The sequence below is a fragment of the Capricornis sumatraensis genome, chromosome 2, assembly GCF_032405125.1.
Source record: "Capricornis sumatraensis isolate serow.1 chromosome 2, serow.2, whole genome shotgun sequence".
Classification (NCBI taxonomy): Eukaryota; Metazoa; Chordata; class Mammalia; order Artiodactyla; family Bovidae; genus Capricornis; species Capricornis sumatraensis.
In genome coordinates this window covers 3166308-3183572 of record NC_091070.1, presented here as the reverse complement: position 1 = coordinate 3183572, position 17265 = coordinate 3166308, and the positions used below count along the sequence as shown (strand labels likewise).

The following is a 17265-nucleotide window of genomic DNA, read 5'->3' as shown; positions in this document are numbered from 1 at the left end:
AGGGACGAGAAGCCCTGAGAAGGAACGATGCCATGGTCCTCCTTGGTATGTCTCAGACATGCAGGATGTCTATGTTTACAAACATTTAGGATCAGCTAGACAGGACAGTAAGCCACTGGCATCATGCAAGGCAATAGTTTTGGTATTTTTCCCCCTTTTATCAAAACCAATTGTAACAGAAGTTCCACTAGAAAAGTGAACATGAACATTTCAAAACCAGTTTGTTTTCACCATTGCACCCTTTCGGTGCCTTTTCAGCGCACCGTGCACTGAGGTTTGGTTTTTGCCTGTCATCACGCAGCGGCTGAGGTTGAGTGTTCACCAATGCTTGCGAGTTGGATTGGACCTGTGAAAAAGACAAAATTCAGCAGGCTTCTGTCATTGGTTAAGGTGATATCCACAGTGTGATGTGACTTTTTTTTCTCTTGTAATGAGGAAAGCAATTGCACCTTTTGATACGTGTGCTCTCATCTGCTTCCAACAAATTCTAGGTGCTCTTGGGTCCCAGGGACATTCATCTGGAGCTTAGAAAAGACTAGGGATGCACTGAACGGTTTTGTCTCAAAATCGGAGCTCAGAGCAACATTCCAGCATGTCCACTCTGACCCCAAGTGACAAGGACCAGTCCACCTCCCAGTCCAGGCCCCTTGTGCGTGCGTGCACACATTACTGACAGTGGGTTCAGGAAATGACTTCCTTTAAAAGACACACCTGTTCCTTTCAGACGGCTGGTCTACGGAATAGCTGCCCTTTCGCGCCCTTCGGAGCGCGGCGGCGCTGCCCAGGGCGAACGCACCCATCGCCGGCATGTGCCCTGGACCTCGGCGGCCATGACCTCCCTCTCCCGCGAAGGCGCCCTGGGTTTCCCGCGGCTGTGATCAAAAGCCAAGTCCTTGTTCTTTTGATTCCCTTTTGGCAGAGCGAGCTTTCTTTCTCGGTCGTTTATGGCACAGTGAAGTATCTTCTTCGACGCTATGTAATTTCGGACTAACGAGAAGTCTTGTTTTAAGGCACGTGTCTCAGGGTGAATATATTTAAAAACAAACAAACAAAAGACAAGGCTGGGTCACGTCCACTGCGTCCTCCCCGCTTAGTTTCTGGCTTCGAGCAGCGCGCTGCTGTCACGCTCCGCGTCTTTGGCGTCGGGGGCTCCCACGCTGTCCCCCGCGCCGGCCGGCGGCTGGGCACAGTCGGTGAGCACGGCGGTGCTGGAGTGGCCCGAGCTGCACCCCTTGTCCGCGTCCTCCTCCTTCTTCTCCTCGTCCAGGGAGTAGTGGCGGAGGGTCCTGTAGAACCTGTGCACGTCCTCGGGCAGGGCCTTCCGGAGGTCCCGGTTCTTCCTCTTGGTGAGCCTGGAGGCGGAGCCCAGCTTGTTGACGATGTTGTCCTCGGAGGCGCCCTGCCCGCGCTTCTGCAGCGGCTCGGACGCCTGCAGCCGCAGGTTGTTGGGCCGGTGGTCGATGCTCTCCTGGGACGAGGCCTTGCAGCGGCCCGCGTCGAGCGCGGCGAACACCGAGCGCTTCTCGGGCGAGAGCATGTCGAGCGAGTGCGCCCGCTGGTCCAGGCCCAGGCGCCGGCGCTCCATGCTGCGGATGGTGGCGGCGCGCTGCAGCTTGTCATGGATCTCCACGCTCAGCCGCCGCCGCGTCTCCCGGAACTCGGCCGTCACGTTAGCTTTCCACTCGGCCGCGTGCGCCTTGATCTCGCCCACCTGGCGGAGAGACGGGGCGACCACCGGGCGCTGAGACACTGCCCCCCGCCCCACGCCCCGCGCCCAGGCGCCCGCCACTGGCTCCCCATCGCCGCCATCCCCCCGCGCCAGGGCACCCACCTCCGCCCGCCCCCGCCCCCCATCGCACCCTCCTCCATCGCTACCACCGCCCCATCCCCCCACCCCTCAACGCCCCCACCCCCCAACGCCCCCACCCCCCATCGCACCCATTCCCCAATCGCCACGACCTTCCACTGCCACCAGCCCCCCATCGCCACCACCCTCCGGTGCCCGCAGCCCTCGGGGGTCCTCGAGGGAAGGAGGCCCAGAGGCGGTGGCTTTGCGTCCGCCCCGCCAAGGGAAGGAGAGGCTACTTCCACCCTCGGCCTTCCCGCTCAGGACTAAGGTGCCTCCGAGAGGCGCACGTGCTGGGCACCCCGACCGCCGCCAGACACCTGGATTCGGGACGGACCTGACTTAGCGTCTGTTGGGTTCACCCTTCCGTGGTCCGGCTTCATTCCTGCTGCATAACTCGGAGGCAGTCTTGTCTAGCTCAGAGCTTTTCCTGTTACGTGAGGTAGCCAGGCACCTAGCTCGGCCCTGGGCACAAAGCAGTATCCAGCGGGTCCTCTGCCCTGCCCTGTCCCTCCAAGACCTCTGTCTGGGTTAGAGTGCTCCACCCATCCCCATTAGCCTGAAAATGGCCTAGTGCTAAAAAGGAAAGTCCTGTGTCGCCCCATATCTAGGCAGTGCTGTCTATGACCTTGTGCTATCTGGCTTGCGCTGGTTTAAGACCACTCCCCCACCCCCACACAGGGTACCTGATAACCAAGTTTCCATGTTCAGGGTGCAGGGAGGGGATATCTTCTGCCAAAGCCCACAGAACGTGTGCTTTCTCAGAGCAAAGTCTTGCATGAGGATCAAGACCAACTCTCTAGGCTTTATTGCAGCAGGACTGTTAGTACAAGACTCGACTGCGCAACTGAACTGAACTGAACATGCTTTCCTATGCAGAGGAGTAACTTGGATTTTTGCACTGAGAAATGTCAATATTTATGTTATTGAGTGTTCTCTTTTGTTATGGCTGATTTTCAGCAGGTCAGTTAGCTCTCTGGGGAGTCAGACTGGAGACTGCTTCTGCGAGCCAGGAAAATTAAACCTCTGCCCCCAGGAATGGTGTGGGAGATGGCGCCATCTAAGGAGGCTCTCCCAGGACACTCCGCTGGGAATGTCTGCACCCTGGGCAGGGAACGGTCGCCCTTAAACAGGCTGTCCCTCTGTTTCTTTAGGTTTTATCTCCTTTCCTTTCTTTACTGCTTTTCTTCTCTTTACCCTTCTTCTTTCTTATCTCTTTTCCTCTCTTTCCAGAAGAACTACATGGACATTTTTTTTTTTAATCACAGAATCTACCTTTGCTCCCTAGCCATTCCTTTTCTTGCCTATGTGTAGGCTTCCATGCACATTGCTTTGAGGAAGGAAGGGCCGTTGTGTGTGTGCCGCTGGCCGCAGACGTATATTTGTTTCTACAGATCGGACAACCCAGAGGGGACATGAGTGAAAGGGAGCCCGTGAGTTCACCCCCCACGGCTGGCCACAGTTCAATAACTTCAGTCTCATATGGAATTGAGGAAAATGCACACGTTTGCTGATTGGGGGCAATTGCACACCTCCCCCAACTGCAGTCTACCTATGTTGACTACGTCTGGGTATTTTTTTTTTCACTTCCTTTTTTAAAAATAAGTTGCCGTTTACTAGTTTTTCCAGGAGCTGTGGGCTGCTAAGTGAGTCACCAGATTTTTCTCACCTGCTAAAAAAGAATCCAGAAATAACTGCTATCCCATTTAACGTGGCATTTAAAACCATTCAAGGATTCCAAACAAGGACGTCTAGGGGGCCTCCACTTAGTAGGAGATAGTCTAGCCCATAGAAAAGAGACGGTAATTCTTGAGACGAGAATGTTCCTGACCTCAGGAACAGTCAGAGAATCTGGAAGGAATCCTACCTCCTCTTTTGTCTTTTTAGATAAAACGCGTAGCCAATCTCCGATCATGCTGAGGACAGCGGCAAAGTAGGCAAGGCCAACGAGGATCCAGAACCACACCAGGGGCTTGTACCACTCCCGGTAATTGATGCCGGCGTTTCCCCCTGAAAACAAGAGCGACTTTAACCAGGATCCGGCAAACGGCCGTCGCAGAGCAAACGCATCCCAGTCCGTGCAGCAGAGATGCGGTCGCATCACCATCCAACACTCAGCTGTCGGCCTGCTGTAGACGCGACGTGGCAGGGTGGGAGGGCAAGGAAAAGTCGTGTCTCTTCCCCAAAGGAGCCTGACCTGTGGCTTCACTTATTTTGAATCTTGACCAATAATCTCAATACATCATGTGCTGTGATTAGTTGCTCAATCTTGTTCGGCTCTTTGTGACCCCGTGGACTGTAGCCCGCCAGGCTCCTCTGTCCATGGGATTCTCCTGGCGAGAATACTGGAGTGGGTAGCCTATCCCTTCTCCAGAGGATTTTCCCAACCCAGGAATCGAACTGGGGTCTCCTGCCTTGCAGGCCGATTCTTTACTAGCTGAGCTACCAAGGAAGCCCTTAACACACAATACATAATAACAAAAAATATGTCAGTGACCAGCCTGATCCATCCAGTTTAAACTTGAGCTTGACAATGAATGGCTTGAATTAGAGGACAACAGAGCAGGCCCAGTTTCAAGTTTTGTGTTTTGTTTTTTTTTTAATTTTCTTATTGGGGTGTAGTTGATTTTCTCAAGTTTTTCTTAAACTGCCTTAAATTTAATAAAAAATAAAAGACCATTAAATATTCTCAAATGGTTTGGAACTCTTGGCACCGTTTCCTCCTTAAGCACATATGCATTTACCAAGAGAGAAGTAGGTGTGTGGAAGTAAAATTAGACTTGATGGTATCCCTGAGACTGAGACCCAGGCAATAGTGATTTAAGGCTGACCAAAGGATGGTGTTTACATAATGCTGATCCATAGGGTCAATTAGACCGAGTCAATTTGAATCACTGTGTGAGAATCAAAAGGGACCTTCAAGGCCAGCTCGTTCAATCCCTTTATTTAACAAATAGGGATTATAGTAGAAAATCCATCAAACCAAATTGACTAGTTGCCTGACTGCATTGACTGGCTGGCCGTTCCATTGAAAAGACCAGTCGTTTATTCCAAGTAAACAGCCTATTTATTCTAGGCCTTCTACAAGCCTGCCCGAGGTAGCCAAGCAACAGAGAGATTCTAAGCCCAGCCCCCTCTCATAAAGAAGTGAAGACACTTCCTGAAATACCTGTCTGTGAGATGTCATTTTCCAATGAAGCCGGCTTGTGGCCATTTCTAAGAAAATCGACATTAGCCATGGATTGGTAATTACTGTGCCAAATGGTGAATGGTCACTGGACTTGCCCGCTGGGTTGTGGTTGTAACCTCACGTAGCACCTTTGAGTCTGCACTGAGCTCTTATGGTATCAGTAATACCTCCCAAAGGTGGCTGGGCAGGCTCTGTGGCTTGTGGTACTTCTCAGTTTGCAACAGAGCCCACAAGGTCTCCATAGCTACCGCCACTTCTGAAAATTAGAATTCCAAACTTTGCTAGAGGGCTCTGTGGTAAACCCCACTTGGTTTGGTTTAACTGCCTTGCTTTTCCCTTTCAGGCAATTCTTGCCCTCTCCCTAGCTTTCTCTAGGATACTGTTGGACTTTCTGCAACATGAAGTGAGTCTTGAGGTTCATTTCATCTCTGCACTGGGCAGGAGAACTCTGCCACTTTTTCCTGGGAGCTCTCTGAAAGTAAATATTTACCAACCAATCACCATCGTCCACAAAAGATTGTCACTAGGGCGCGCTAGCAAACAAGGCAGGAAACACCCTTCTGCCTGTTCGTTTATCAGCTGCTGGCCTGGAATTCAAGTGCTGTCAGTCAGGGTTGCAAAATGCTTGTTGGGTTGTTAGACTGTCCTAAAGTGAGTCAGCTACAAAATAAACCAGCACTTAATCCTGCATGGTGATTGATGTTCTGATTTCTGTTTCCAAGCTGATGCCTTGTCAAATCACAGCAACCATCAGTTCTTGTTAATGTATCTTTTTAAACGATGGACAGCCTTCCCTTTCGCTCTGAGAGTATTGCCAAAAAGGCTTTGACACACTTCCAGGGTTCCAAGGCACCAGTGCTTCAGATTGGTCTCTGTAGGCTATGGAAATGGCAGCTTAGAAGGGCCTGGTCCAATTGCGGTCAGCACCATGAATTATAACAGACCCAAGTCTGCAGAGACTACGGGGCAGAGGAAATATGGTTCTGTAATCAGAGGTAGGTAAGGCAATTAAAACAGTACTATGCAGCTCAATATTCTGAGATAACCTGAATGGGAAAAGAATAGATACATACATGTGTATGACTGAATCACTTTGCTGTACACTGGACACTAACACAACATTGTAAATCAACTATATTTCAATAGAAATTTTAAAAAAAATTTTTTAAAGAAAGGTACTCTGCAGGAGACATATTTACATGTACAGTGGTTACTGTTATCAAAACCCACGGGAAAGCATGTCCATTTCCTCTGACCCAATTACAACCAAACTAGACTTTAAAACTTTCTAACAGTTCTTTGTATTTATCTATACACTTGGCCATTAGATTCATTACAATCTTCCATCGCTAAAGATCACTAAAAAACAAAAGAACAAAGCCATGCTATGTCTGCGGCTGTGGAGGTCACGGCCTTTCCAGGTAAGTAAACATCAGGCCAAGTGCCAGTGTGTGCCAAGCGCTCACGGCCCATCGTGGCTCATAAGGATAAATAATAAACTTAAATCATAAGCAGTTTTTTGAATCTCCTGTTCCCCAGGCTGTGCTATTTGTGACCCAGACTAACAGACTGAACGGAGCAACCGATTAGAGAGCAGGGTTTGCCCCACGTGTCCTCCAGAAGACAGTCCCTGTGGCACAGAGGACTCTCTGCAGTTACGGCAGAGTGCAGACGGTACTTTGGGCAACTTAAAGATGTCGGTGAAATAGCTCCAAACTGCAGCTGGGATTGGAACCTCAATGAGTTTCCCCACAGAGCAGCTACGGATGATGCTAAGGAATTGACCGGACAGTCGCTCTTGGTACTGTCCTCCTGTCTCTGTGCCCTGTCTGTCCAGAGATTCAGGCCTCTCCTCAAGTGGCACCAAGCGACCTCCTGCCCAAGCTGGGGAGCTGCTCAGCAGCTGAGCATCGAGGACAAGCCAAGGCGGGCAGGGCCCCAGGCCTTGGGCTCTGTGTAAGCAATTCTCAGTCACTCTGACTTGGTGAGTTCTTAGTCCTTAAGACAGTCAAAAGGAAGAAAACATTAAAACTGCTGTTTCTACGAAGGCAACTTCGGCCTTCACCTTCCTAGCTGGAATAGCTGCAAAACTACTCTTCCGGTTGCCTGTTTCCTTAGAATTACCATGGAGACAGCAACCTTCAACATCCTTTCCAGAATTTACCCTTTCTCCAGATTCCAGAAGAGGGGATCCCTGGCCTCTTTAAATATATTAAGTTACGACAGAGTTGCTGGGTCAGAGTGTTCACTTCTGGGAGTAGAAACTGAGCATTTGTCTGACCACCCAGAACTAACCCATCCGGAAAGAGATCGGTGGCCTCCTTCTTCTATCCCTACCTTCCCACCACACTGGGAGAGCGAAACACGTAAAACGCCAGGTTTCATTTCAGTTTCTAAGCTCCCTGTCCCTAGAAGAATTTGATGGTGATTTCTTTTTCTTCTGTAAGCACAGTTCATTGGCATTTATTTTGAGAATGAAGGCTGTTGTGTCTATCTAGATTCATGCAGGATCCATTATAATATTAAATTCCCTTGGGGCAGTTTCCAACTCCAGGTGGTCACCTGGGTCTTTAGTCCTGCATCCGGACATGCCTGGAGCAACCTTTCCAGGGATGGTGACTCTGCCCTCAGCATCAGGAAGCTTCATCTGCAGGTCCCTGCAGACTAAACTCAACGCTCATCTCTCCAGAGCTTCATTTTTGCCACTTGCTAATATAGCCTTTATCAGTTGATGCAAGGAGCCTTAATACAATTCAGAAGCCTGAAATCCAATGAGAAATTCATTTCAGTCAATGCCGGGAGCCAGCACGAGGAGTCCTGCCTGTGGCAAAGGTCATGAGGTTAAGGGGTCCAACAGGCAAAGGCGAGTCCGGCCTTAAGGCAGCCTCGCTGGAATTTCTCGAGCATCTAACCCCAAAATCAGCTTTTCACTTATGCTTCTGACATTAACAGGGGCTGTCCCCCACCACCTTCCTCTTTTAGAATTAACTTAGAGCTCCAGTTTTAATAAGTCTCCTGGGCATAAAAAGAATGTCTCAGCTTAAACCCCTCTGATAGCTTTCTAACTTACCTGACCAGTCTGTCTGGATTTTTACAACTACGCATGTGAATTGTTTACGGCTCCCAACCTCGAGAGAGGCACGAAGCTTAAAGCATCTTAAAGATATAGAGCCTTTTCTAAAAAGCTAAAAGTTATATTGGTGATGGGTTTCACTGTTGAGTCAATGACTGCTGCCAGGCCTCCATATTCTTTATCTTTTAGGCACCTGAAGGATATTAATCAATGTAATTGGATATAGAAAAAGGAATATAGTAGTTTTGATGTTAGCAACACTAGACTTTTGAGTTAATGAACTTTCTCTTTGTTATAAATCACTGTATTCCTCTTTCTTTGTTATAAATAGTTGTGTCCTTGTTATGTAACTTTATTTGGTGCTTTCTGAGAGTGGCACCAGACTTTGGAAAGAACAACACTTGTAAGCCAAATAAGTTTTCTGGTTGACAGACCCTTATCAGAAAAGGGTCGTAAAATGCTAATAGGCCTCCTGGCCAGAAGATGATGTAAATCACCTAAGACTTGTGGATACAGCTAGGTATGCAGGGAGAAAGCCTAGTCTCAATAAGAGTCAGGGCTGCTGACACTGTATGATTTTGTATTATCCATTGATCTCTATGTATAACCAAAAGTATAAAAGCTTTTCTAGACAATAAAGGATGGGCCAGTTCCTGGAAAGACTGGTTCCCCCGTCTCTTCTTTTCTTTCTTACTCTATTTTCTGGCTGATTCCCATCTGGGGCATAGAGGCTCGCCATGTCTACTTATTTGCCTGGGCTTCTAAGACCCACATGAGAGGGAGCCCAAGGCAGGGCACCCTCCGCTATTCAAGCGGGCACCTGTGGCCCTACGTAGATGGTTCAAGTCCCTTGTCTCTGGGCTTTATTGGCTTTCTGTGTAAACCAAGGAATACAGCCTCTTTCTCTCCTCTATTCTCTTAACTGCAAACTCTTTCCTTATCTCTCTCTAAATCTATATATCTCTCTCGCCACACCATCCCCACTTCGAATTACCCTGGATCCACCAGGGCTGGACCCTGGCAAGTCATAATTCATACGGTGATGAAGATAGCCTGTCTCCTGAGTCGGGGAAGAGAGAGAGTGTCTTCCTCCCAAGACAGCAGCCGGCTGCTGTTCCCCCCACAGGGGACTGCAGGTTTGGAGCAAGCCTGTGCCCAGCAGCAGTGATGCTGAGCCTTTCCCATTTCTTCCTCCATCTTTCCTCGTGGTTTGGAAAAGCACTGACCACAGTAAATGCTTTCCCCACCAGGGCCCCGGTGACTGGGATATTCCAGAGTGCTTACCTGCCACAAAATCACCAAAGCCCACTGTGGTGAGGGTGACCACCACAAAGTAAATGGACTCCAGGGCCGTCCACCCCTCGATGTATTTGAAGATGACAGCAGGGATTGTCACAAACACAACACAGCCAGCCAAGATGAACAGGATGGTTGAGATGACCCGGATCTTGGTCTGACTCACTTGCTTTTTCTAAAGAAGAGCAAAGGAGAAAGAAAGACAGGGAAGTCAGCTCCATCACCCTGGATTCGGAAGACAAGAGGTAGAGAGAGAGAAAAAAAAAATGTCAGTGGCTTTGGACCTTTCTTTGTTTGTGCGCAGCTTGGGGAGCATCTGATGAAAGCTGTGGACCCTCTCCTAGAAAAACGTGCGGACCGCAGTTTTCAGCTGGTCTCGGTGGTCCTTGGGCAAGAGAACCCTTGAATGTCCTTTGCGTGGTTCCCTGACTGCAGCCCAAATGCTGACTTTCTAACCCCCTCACTGGTCTAAACGAGACTGCTTCCCAAGAAGGCCATTTTTGCCGCCATTTCTCACGTGGCTTCACTGACCCTCTGCAGGAGGCACAGGTTTGGGGGTTCCTTCCACAGTGGTGGTGATGGATTTGCACCTGGCTTCCCTCGAGTCAAAGGGCACATGCTGGAAAAAGTGGCTCCTGAGACAGACCAGAAGGTTAGGATGAAAAGAAAAACACAGCTGACCTGACCCCACCCTCGGCTGGGACAGAACTCCAACCATCTGCCTGGGCGCTTCACCTTCCCGTGCCCCTCGCCGAGACGGTACGTTTCTATCACATTCTTCTTTTAAAACGCGTGTGTTTGAGTCAGTGCCGTGCTCGTCATGTTTGCTGGCTGTATAAGCATCAGGGGACAGGACAGGAGTCCACGTTGAACGGCAGGCTCAGTGTCTACAGCGAATAACAGAAGCTCCACCTCAAGTCAGCTTCTGAAGGATTCAGCAGCTAAGAGGTGAAGAGGCACCTAGACTGGGAATGACCCTGATATTGCCCTATGGGGCACCAGAGGCAGACTGGAGGCACCGGTGTCCCCTTGGATGACACTCAAGACAACGTTGGCATCGCCTCCGAACTGAACAGTCTGTCAAGGTCTTCTCAAAGCTCCCAGTTTGCCATTGGAGACTGTCATCAGGGGACCCTGGCACCATTACTCGACCAAAAACTCCACATCTCATAAATGTCTGTTTAACACCAGAGTGCCCGGACCTTTGTACACTGCCTGGATTGAGTCCCTGCAGAGCACACATTCAGGGAATCGATATGGAAATCTCTACCATGGGATCTATTAATATTTTCTAGTCATCGCTTCCCAGTGAATTAGAGGGAAGAGCAGGTCCAGAGTACAGAGCGCATTTGGCATTCAGACACCGCGTATTATGGACGCAAAAGGAGCTTGCATAAGATGCTGCTAATCAGGCAGAGCTGAGAGGAGAATGCAGCTGTGATTAGCTCCCAGTCCAGTGCGCAGGGATGGAAACCGCTTTTCAAATTACTCAACAGTTCACCAGTTCAGAGTCACCAGAGCACTCCTCTAAGGAAAGAAACTGGACTAACCTCCGTGAAGAACAGGCCACCCTGTTTCCCCTTTGAGGAAGGAAGGCTGAGAATAAAACCTCGTCACTGGGCGATCCTGTCACCATTCTGGAAATCCTAACCTTTTCTCATGGCAGGGACACCCCAGCCAGGTTTTCCAGGCCAAGAGAGATTCTCCTATGACCGACCACACAGCTCAGACAGGAACTGACCGTGTTCTCCAGACAGGAAGGTTGGTTATGCCCCTCCTTCTCTTCTTCCCACTCCCCTCTTCCTTCCTGACTTACGGAGACAAACCTCAGAACCACCTCTGCTCTGGGAAACGCGAAGGGACATGAGAGCTGGGAAAGGGTGGTGGGAGGCTGCTGTCCTCTGCAATCGAGACTCACAAGCACCAGTCCCACCTGCCGAGGGCCCTGAGTCCCGGGTGTGTTCAATATGGCAGAACTGTGGGCAGGTAAGTGACAAAGAAGAGCTATAGTGGAAAATATTTCTCTGCATAGATCTCAATCCACACTGAGATCAGTATAAGCGAAATGAAAGTGTTAGTCACCAAGTCGTGTCTGACTCTTTGTGACCCCATGGACTGTAGCCCCCCAGGCTCCTCTGTCCATGGGATTCTCCAGGCAAGAATCCTGGAGTGGGTTGCCATGCCCTCCTCCAGGGGATCTTCTTGACTCAGGGATCGAATGTGGGTCTCCCACATTGTAGGCAGATTCTTTAACCATCTGAGCCATCAGGAAAGCTAGTCCCTAAATATTCATAGGAAAAGCTAAAGAAATACAATCCTTCATAAAAAGGAGTCAAGTTCTCTGACTTCTAAGAGAGTACTCAGGATACACAGTGGGAACAGGAAGAGATAAACTGATCCATGCTGTTGTATAGTTCCCACCTCCTCAGAAAAGCCATCAAAACAAAGATAATTTATTGATATTTTTGCATATGAAAATACACATTTTTTCCCACAAATGAAAGTACTGTGACAAGACAAACTACCTGAGAACCACAAAGAATGCTTTACCCATTTCATGCATTTCCATATTAGATCTTGTAGAACTTGGAGGGGGAGTTAAGACCCCTCTGAGAATCCAGGAACTTCGTTATTATTATTATTAGCCTACTTTTGTCTGTAAACACGGACAAAAGCCAAAGCCCAAAAGGAAATTTTTATCATAGATCATTAAGTTAATCTAATTGCTGGCAACGGAACATCATTTCCCCCCTCAATAAATCGTCCTCTTCAAATGCATAATGAAATTAAAGTGAATTAAATGTTTGCAAGACACTTGTTAAGTCAGAAATTAGGATGTGAATGCAAGTGCAATCCAAATGAGGCTGAGGCTGGCAGAGGAGAGTGGCAAGTGCGTGGGAAGCTGGAGCCATTCCCAGGTTCCAGGAGGTGGGCAAAAGAGATGATGGCACCGGGCAGCATTTGTTTGGTGGCAAAGGGAGGTGTGCAACAGAGGCTAGAGCGTGGCGTCTTAATGGCGTTATCTGTCAGAGAGTTTATCTGCAAGTTCGCATTTCACCACGGCTCACTGCCCAAGCCAACCAGCGTGTCCCTGGACCACTTCCTCCAGATATCCTAGGGTGATGCTCAGCAAATCCCCGGAGGCTTAAATCATCAGGGTATTTTAGGGACTTACAAAATCAAGTGTCTTGCGTGTGTGTATAGGTGTATGAAATTGTGTGTACCCGTACTTCACTATAAAAGGAAGAGGTATGGGCGTAAGGTTTTGATAGTATCTGTTATTCTGGAGACCCACATTTATGCTGTCCTCTAGACACTTAAAACAGTTGCCTTAATTGAACATTTTCAACTGCAGCTTCCACGATGGAACCACAAACGCGTCATCCAGAGATCTTTGGGTTTCTCATCCCCCCTAGCTCTGCACCCATTCACCACTACTGTAAAATGGTGCTTAAGAAGTTGGAGTCTTGGGGCAGCTTGCCTGACACACCCCATCCCCACTGCTAAGTGACTGAGCGACCTTGGGCAAGTTTCTCAACTTCTCTGGGCATCAGTTTCTTCCTCTAAAAATGGAGATAAGAGAGTCCACCTCACAGGAGTGTTTGAAAGATTAAATAAGTGTGTGAAAGCTCAGCTCAGTGCCCGCTAAGTGCTTGATGACTGTTACCGATAATGTCTAATGGAAAAGTTCGAGTCTTTCCTTAGATGTGGGCAGTCCCACATTGAACACTGCCCTCTGCTATGGAGGAACATTCCCTCACATCTGGTTTTAAGATAATCTCTGTCTAGCTTCGGGTGGTCACTGCTGGGTTTCCCTTCCCGGATATGTTGTCTCGTATGATGACCTCCTTTTTCAATAAGAAACAAGTCCTCATTTTCTCTTGGTTCTTCTGTGCTGACCCAGGATTGAGCCCTCAGACAGTCTCAGCTCACAATCTTGGAAGCTTTTCTGTTTTCCTTTCAGTTAGTTTCTCCCACCGCCCCTCCAGCTTTTTTCATCATCCTTCTGAAACTGACAAGAATTGCAGATAATGTTTGGGGTGTCAGGGACCAGCTGCAGAGAGTCCCTAAAAGGCACCACCCTTGTGTTCCTTGCCCCTCCCAACTCCCCTGCCACTTAGAGAGTCAAGCTGTGTTTCCATGGTGGGGTTGCTAAGCAAAAATCCCCTTGCTTATTTACCAGTAAGCAGAGCAGTTACCATAAAGCTTTGTGAGAGCCCAGATCTGACTGAGTTAATGTGTTCCTAGGCTAACAAAACTGTTATTTGGGAAGAGATGGTTTGATACAATATTTGGGCAGAAGTGATAGAATACTTGGATGTATCTGTCCAAATCTTGTTTTCTCACTTTGTGGATTAGATGATGTGGTCTTTCTTTCTCCATATGCAAATGACATTATGCACAACTATTTCCCGCATCCCGCTGGCTGGCGCTAAGTGTAGGAATTTTTGAGGAACTCAAACCCCACCTCCTGTAGAGTTCTTTTAGTTGTCAAAATTATGTGCAATTATTCCAAAAAGCAAAATAAGCTTCACACACAGGAGACAGGGGAGCCAGTTCTCAGAGCGCTCCTTCAAGAGAGGATGTACATACTAGCAATTCTGACAGCGTTTACCTGCTTCAGACCTCAGAGGGCGAAGCCACACACCCAGTTCCCATTAAGCACGGTGCCCTACCATGCTTGTTTATTTCCACAATCTCATTTTGGAGAACAAGTATATTTCCATTCATCTGTGGGCTATTTCTTTTTTTATTTTTTTACCCCTCTCTAACATCTACTCTTTTTTTTGCTTTTATGCGATTTCTTACCATTCTGAGATTAGTGATCCAGATTGTTCTGACTGAGAGACTTTATTTGCTGTGATTTTTAGCCAGGGACATTGGAGATTTCACTGAATAATAAAGATACTGCAATACAAATCCTAGGACGGGAGCTAGACATGCAGAGCTCTAGCTTATGGTTCAGGTTTGTTTTGTTGAAATGCAAACACATCACCATGGTAATATGCTTGAGCTGAAAATGATTTCTCAAAATGGAAAGATAATAGAAGCTGCCTCACAAAAGAGCCGACTTTATTTTCTGATATTATTATGTTTTCCACAAAGACTCCTTTTCTAAAAGTCCAGTTCTAACTAATGGTTTCACCATCACAACAAATAACCATGTAGTACCAGCAATTGTATAAACTATGAGGAGAGCTTTTAAACACCATTTGCCTATAATCTCCATGGCAGAGATAGTATAAACACACATTAGTGAGAATCGTGCAGTAAAATCTCCATGGAGCCTCCTGAAAATGTCCCATGCAAAAGCAGGAGAGTATCTACACTAAAAAAAAAAAAAAAAGTGGATACAGATTACACAAATGGATAGTGTCTAACCCTCAAAAAGGTTGTATCTAGCATCTGCCTCTGAGCCACACTGCAGCGTCCAACAGATTTTTGGTCAGTTCAGTGCTTTGCTGGTATCACCAGGCAAAGTTTTAGAAAAGGCTTCTGGTATATGCAATTAAATGGTTTTTATCACAGTTTCAGACCTGGATTTTATCACTGTTTCACTGGATTTTATCACTGTTTTTATCACCACGTCCCAGGTGCACCTGGGATGGAGACAAAATCCAGAAATAAAAAATTCTCAGCAGCTCCACTCCAAGATCACTTTAATTAAAACCTTTGAAAGTTTTCTTTTCAAAAATTCTGTGGCTTTTCACATTTGAAGAAAATACTCTATTGGAACACAAGATTTTGCACTCAAAACTCAACCAGGTAATTCATTCAGCACATAATTATTAACAACCCTTTACATATCAAAGGTTGTTCTAACTGCAAGGGATATAGCAGTTAAAAAGAGAGAGAGAAAGAAGTTCCCTTCCCCGTGCACACAAAGTCTAGCTGGCTGGGGCAGGCTGGGAACATCTGAGTCTTTGGCTGAAAGTCTTTATGGCGCTGTCCATGGTGCCCAGCCCTGGTCTCACCATTGAAGGAAAAGTTTTTACCTAATGACGTCCCAGTGATTAAAAACATCACCTTGTAGAGAAGAAAGGACTATTCTTGTAGCTACTGCAAGTGAAATACAAATAATTATGGCTGATTTGCATTGTCGTATGCCGAAACCAAACAGAACATTGTAAAAATTTAAATAAAAAAGAAGCAACAGCAAAAGACATTTGAAAGAACTGTATCAGCAATCACTCCAAGCCAGATTTCATTTGAACCCACTAAGCTATAGGTCAAACCCTAGCATGTTTACTCTAGCATAGCATGTCGTTCCCTTCTTGGCAAGAGGAGAAGGGGATGACAGAGGATGAGATGGGTGGATGGCATCACTGACTCGATGGACATGAGTTTGAGCAAACTCAGGAAGATAGTGAAGGACAGGGAAGACTGGCCTGCTGCAGTCCATGGGGTCACAAAGAGTCAGACACGACTGAGCAACTGAAAAACAACAGGAGCTTTGATACCAAATCAAAAGCAAAACTTTGTACAAGTTGTGATTTGTCTTAAGTGCAAGGAAAATCAGTACGGTTCATCTAAGTTTGGGGAAGAAAATCACAGATATGCCGCAGGTTGACTGTTGCTTGCAAATGACTCAGTGTCTGTAAAACCTTACACATTGTCTAAATAATAAATCCTAGAATTAAAAAAAAAACAGTGCACCTATAATAGAAGATATATGGATCTTTGTTATCTAAGCCCTCAGAAGCTATGTCCTAGAAATCAGAACAAGTAAGTGATCACACCAGTGCAGATGCAACCCTGGCTGAAGAGAGGTCCTCCTCTTCAGTTGAGGTATGATAGGCAGGCCCATGGAAAGGAGAGGACAGGGCCACTTCCTGATGAGCCGCACCAACAGCATAACTGCTGGCCATCCCGACAGATGCCACACCCAGCTGCTCACCTAGCCAGCTTCTGAATTTGCTTTACCCAGATATCGGCAGCAAAACAAACAATGTTCCCACCCCACAATGCCCTCTCCACCATCACGCGCACAAGCAGACAATAATAATGCTATGGAGACAACGCTACAGACAGCTGAAAGGTGGATGCGCTCTTCTCTTGCTGACAAGGGTTCAAGGTCACAGTGCATCAGCCAAGCAGGCCACAGCAGTCAAGACAGAAGAGCACCCGAACAGAATAAATGTTCCTTCCGATCTCTGATGCTTCTGCCCTTGTTCACGGGGCTCCACGTGCTGTAACACACGTGACCCCTCTCTAGCCTCTCACTCTGACACAGGACCTGAGAACCCAGCGTCTTCCTCTCTTCTTCCTTTTGGGAAACAGCTGCCCTCAAGGCACACCCACTTGTGCTCTCCTGTCTAATCCTCAGATTGCATGAAGAAGCCCTTTTTTCCTCAGACATAAGCCAAATTCTCCAGTATTGAGGGGACGTAACAACACTGGATTTCAATCTGTCATCTGGTTCACCTTATTTCTCAGTTGGCTCATACCTTGGGTGGAAAAAAGGGGATGCCCTTTACTTGCTTCTTTCAAAGACCCCAATCATCTCAAGTCTCCCTGCTCCAGTGCCCCTGGTACCACCTGTTTGTTTATTTGTTTTAATTTTGGTGATAGCTGGCCACCTCATGCAAAGAGCTGACTCATTGGAAAAGACTCTGATGCTGGGAGGGATTGGGGGCAGGAGGAGAAGGGGACGACCGAGGATGAGATGGCTGGATGGCATCACCGACTCGATGGACGTGAGTCTGAGTGAGCTCCGGGAGCTGGTGATGGACAGGGAGGCCTGGGGTCGCACAGAGTCAGACACGACTGAGCGAATGAACTGAACTGAACTGATAAGGCAGAGAAAGAGGCCAGACCATGTAGAATGCAATAAATTCTTTTCAATGGAAGGTGAATTCC

General features: G+C 47.7%; 1 protein-coding gene across 1 annotated transcript in view; it reads right to left on the bottom strand.

Annotated features, from left to right (window-relative positions):
* Nucleotides 1–1090: 1090 nt before the first annotated feature.
* KCNK10 (potassium two pore domain channel subfamily K member 10) overlaps nt 1091–17265 on the bottom strand; it is a 154013-nt gene continuing 137838 nt past the window's right edge. The window contains exons 5-7 of the mRNA XM_068965873.1: nt 9394–9580; nt 3714–3856; nt 1091–1711 (exon numbers count right to left, since the gene is read on the bottom strand). Of these exons, the coding sequence (XP_068821974.1) occupies nt 1091–1711; nt 3714–3856; nt 9394–9580 (951 nt within the window). The remainder of the gene's footprint in view (nt 1712–3713; nt 3857–9393; nt 9581–17265) is intronic.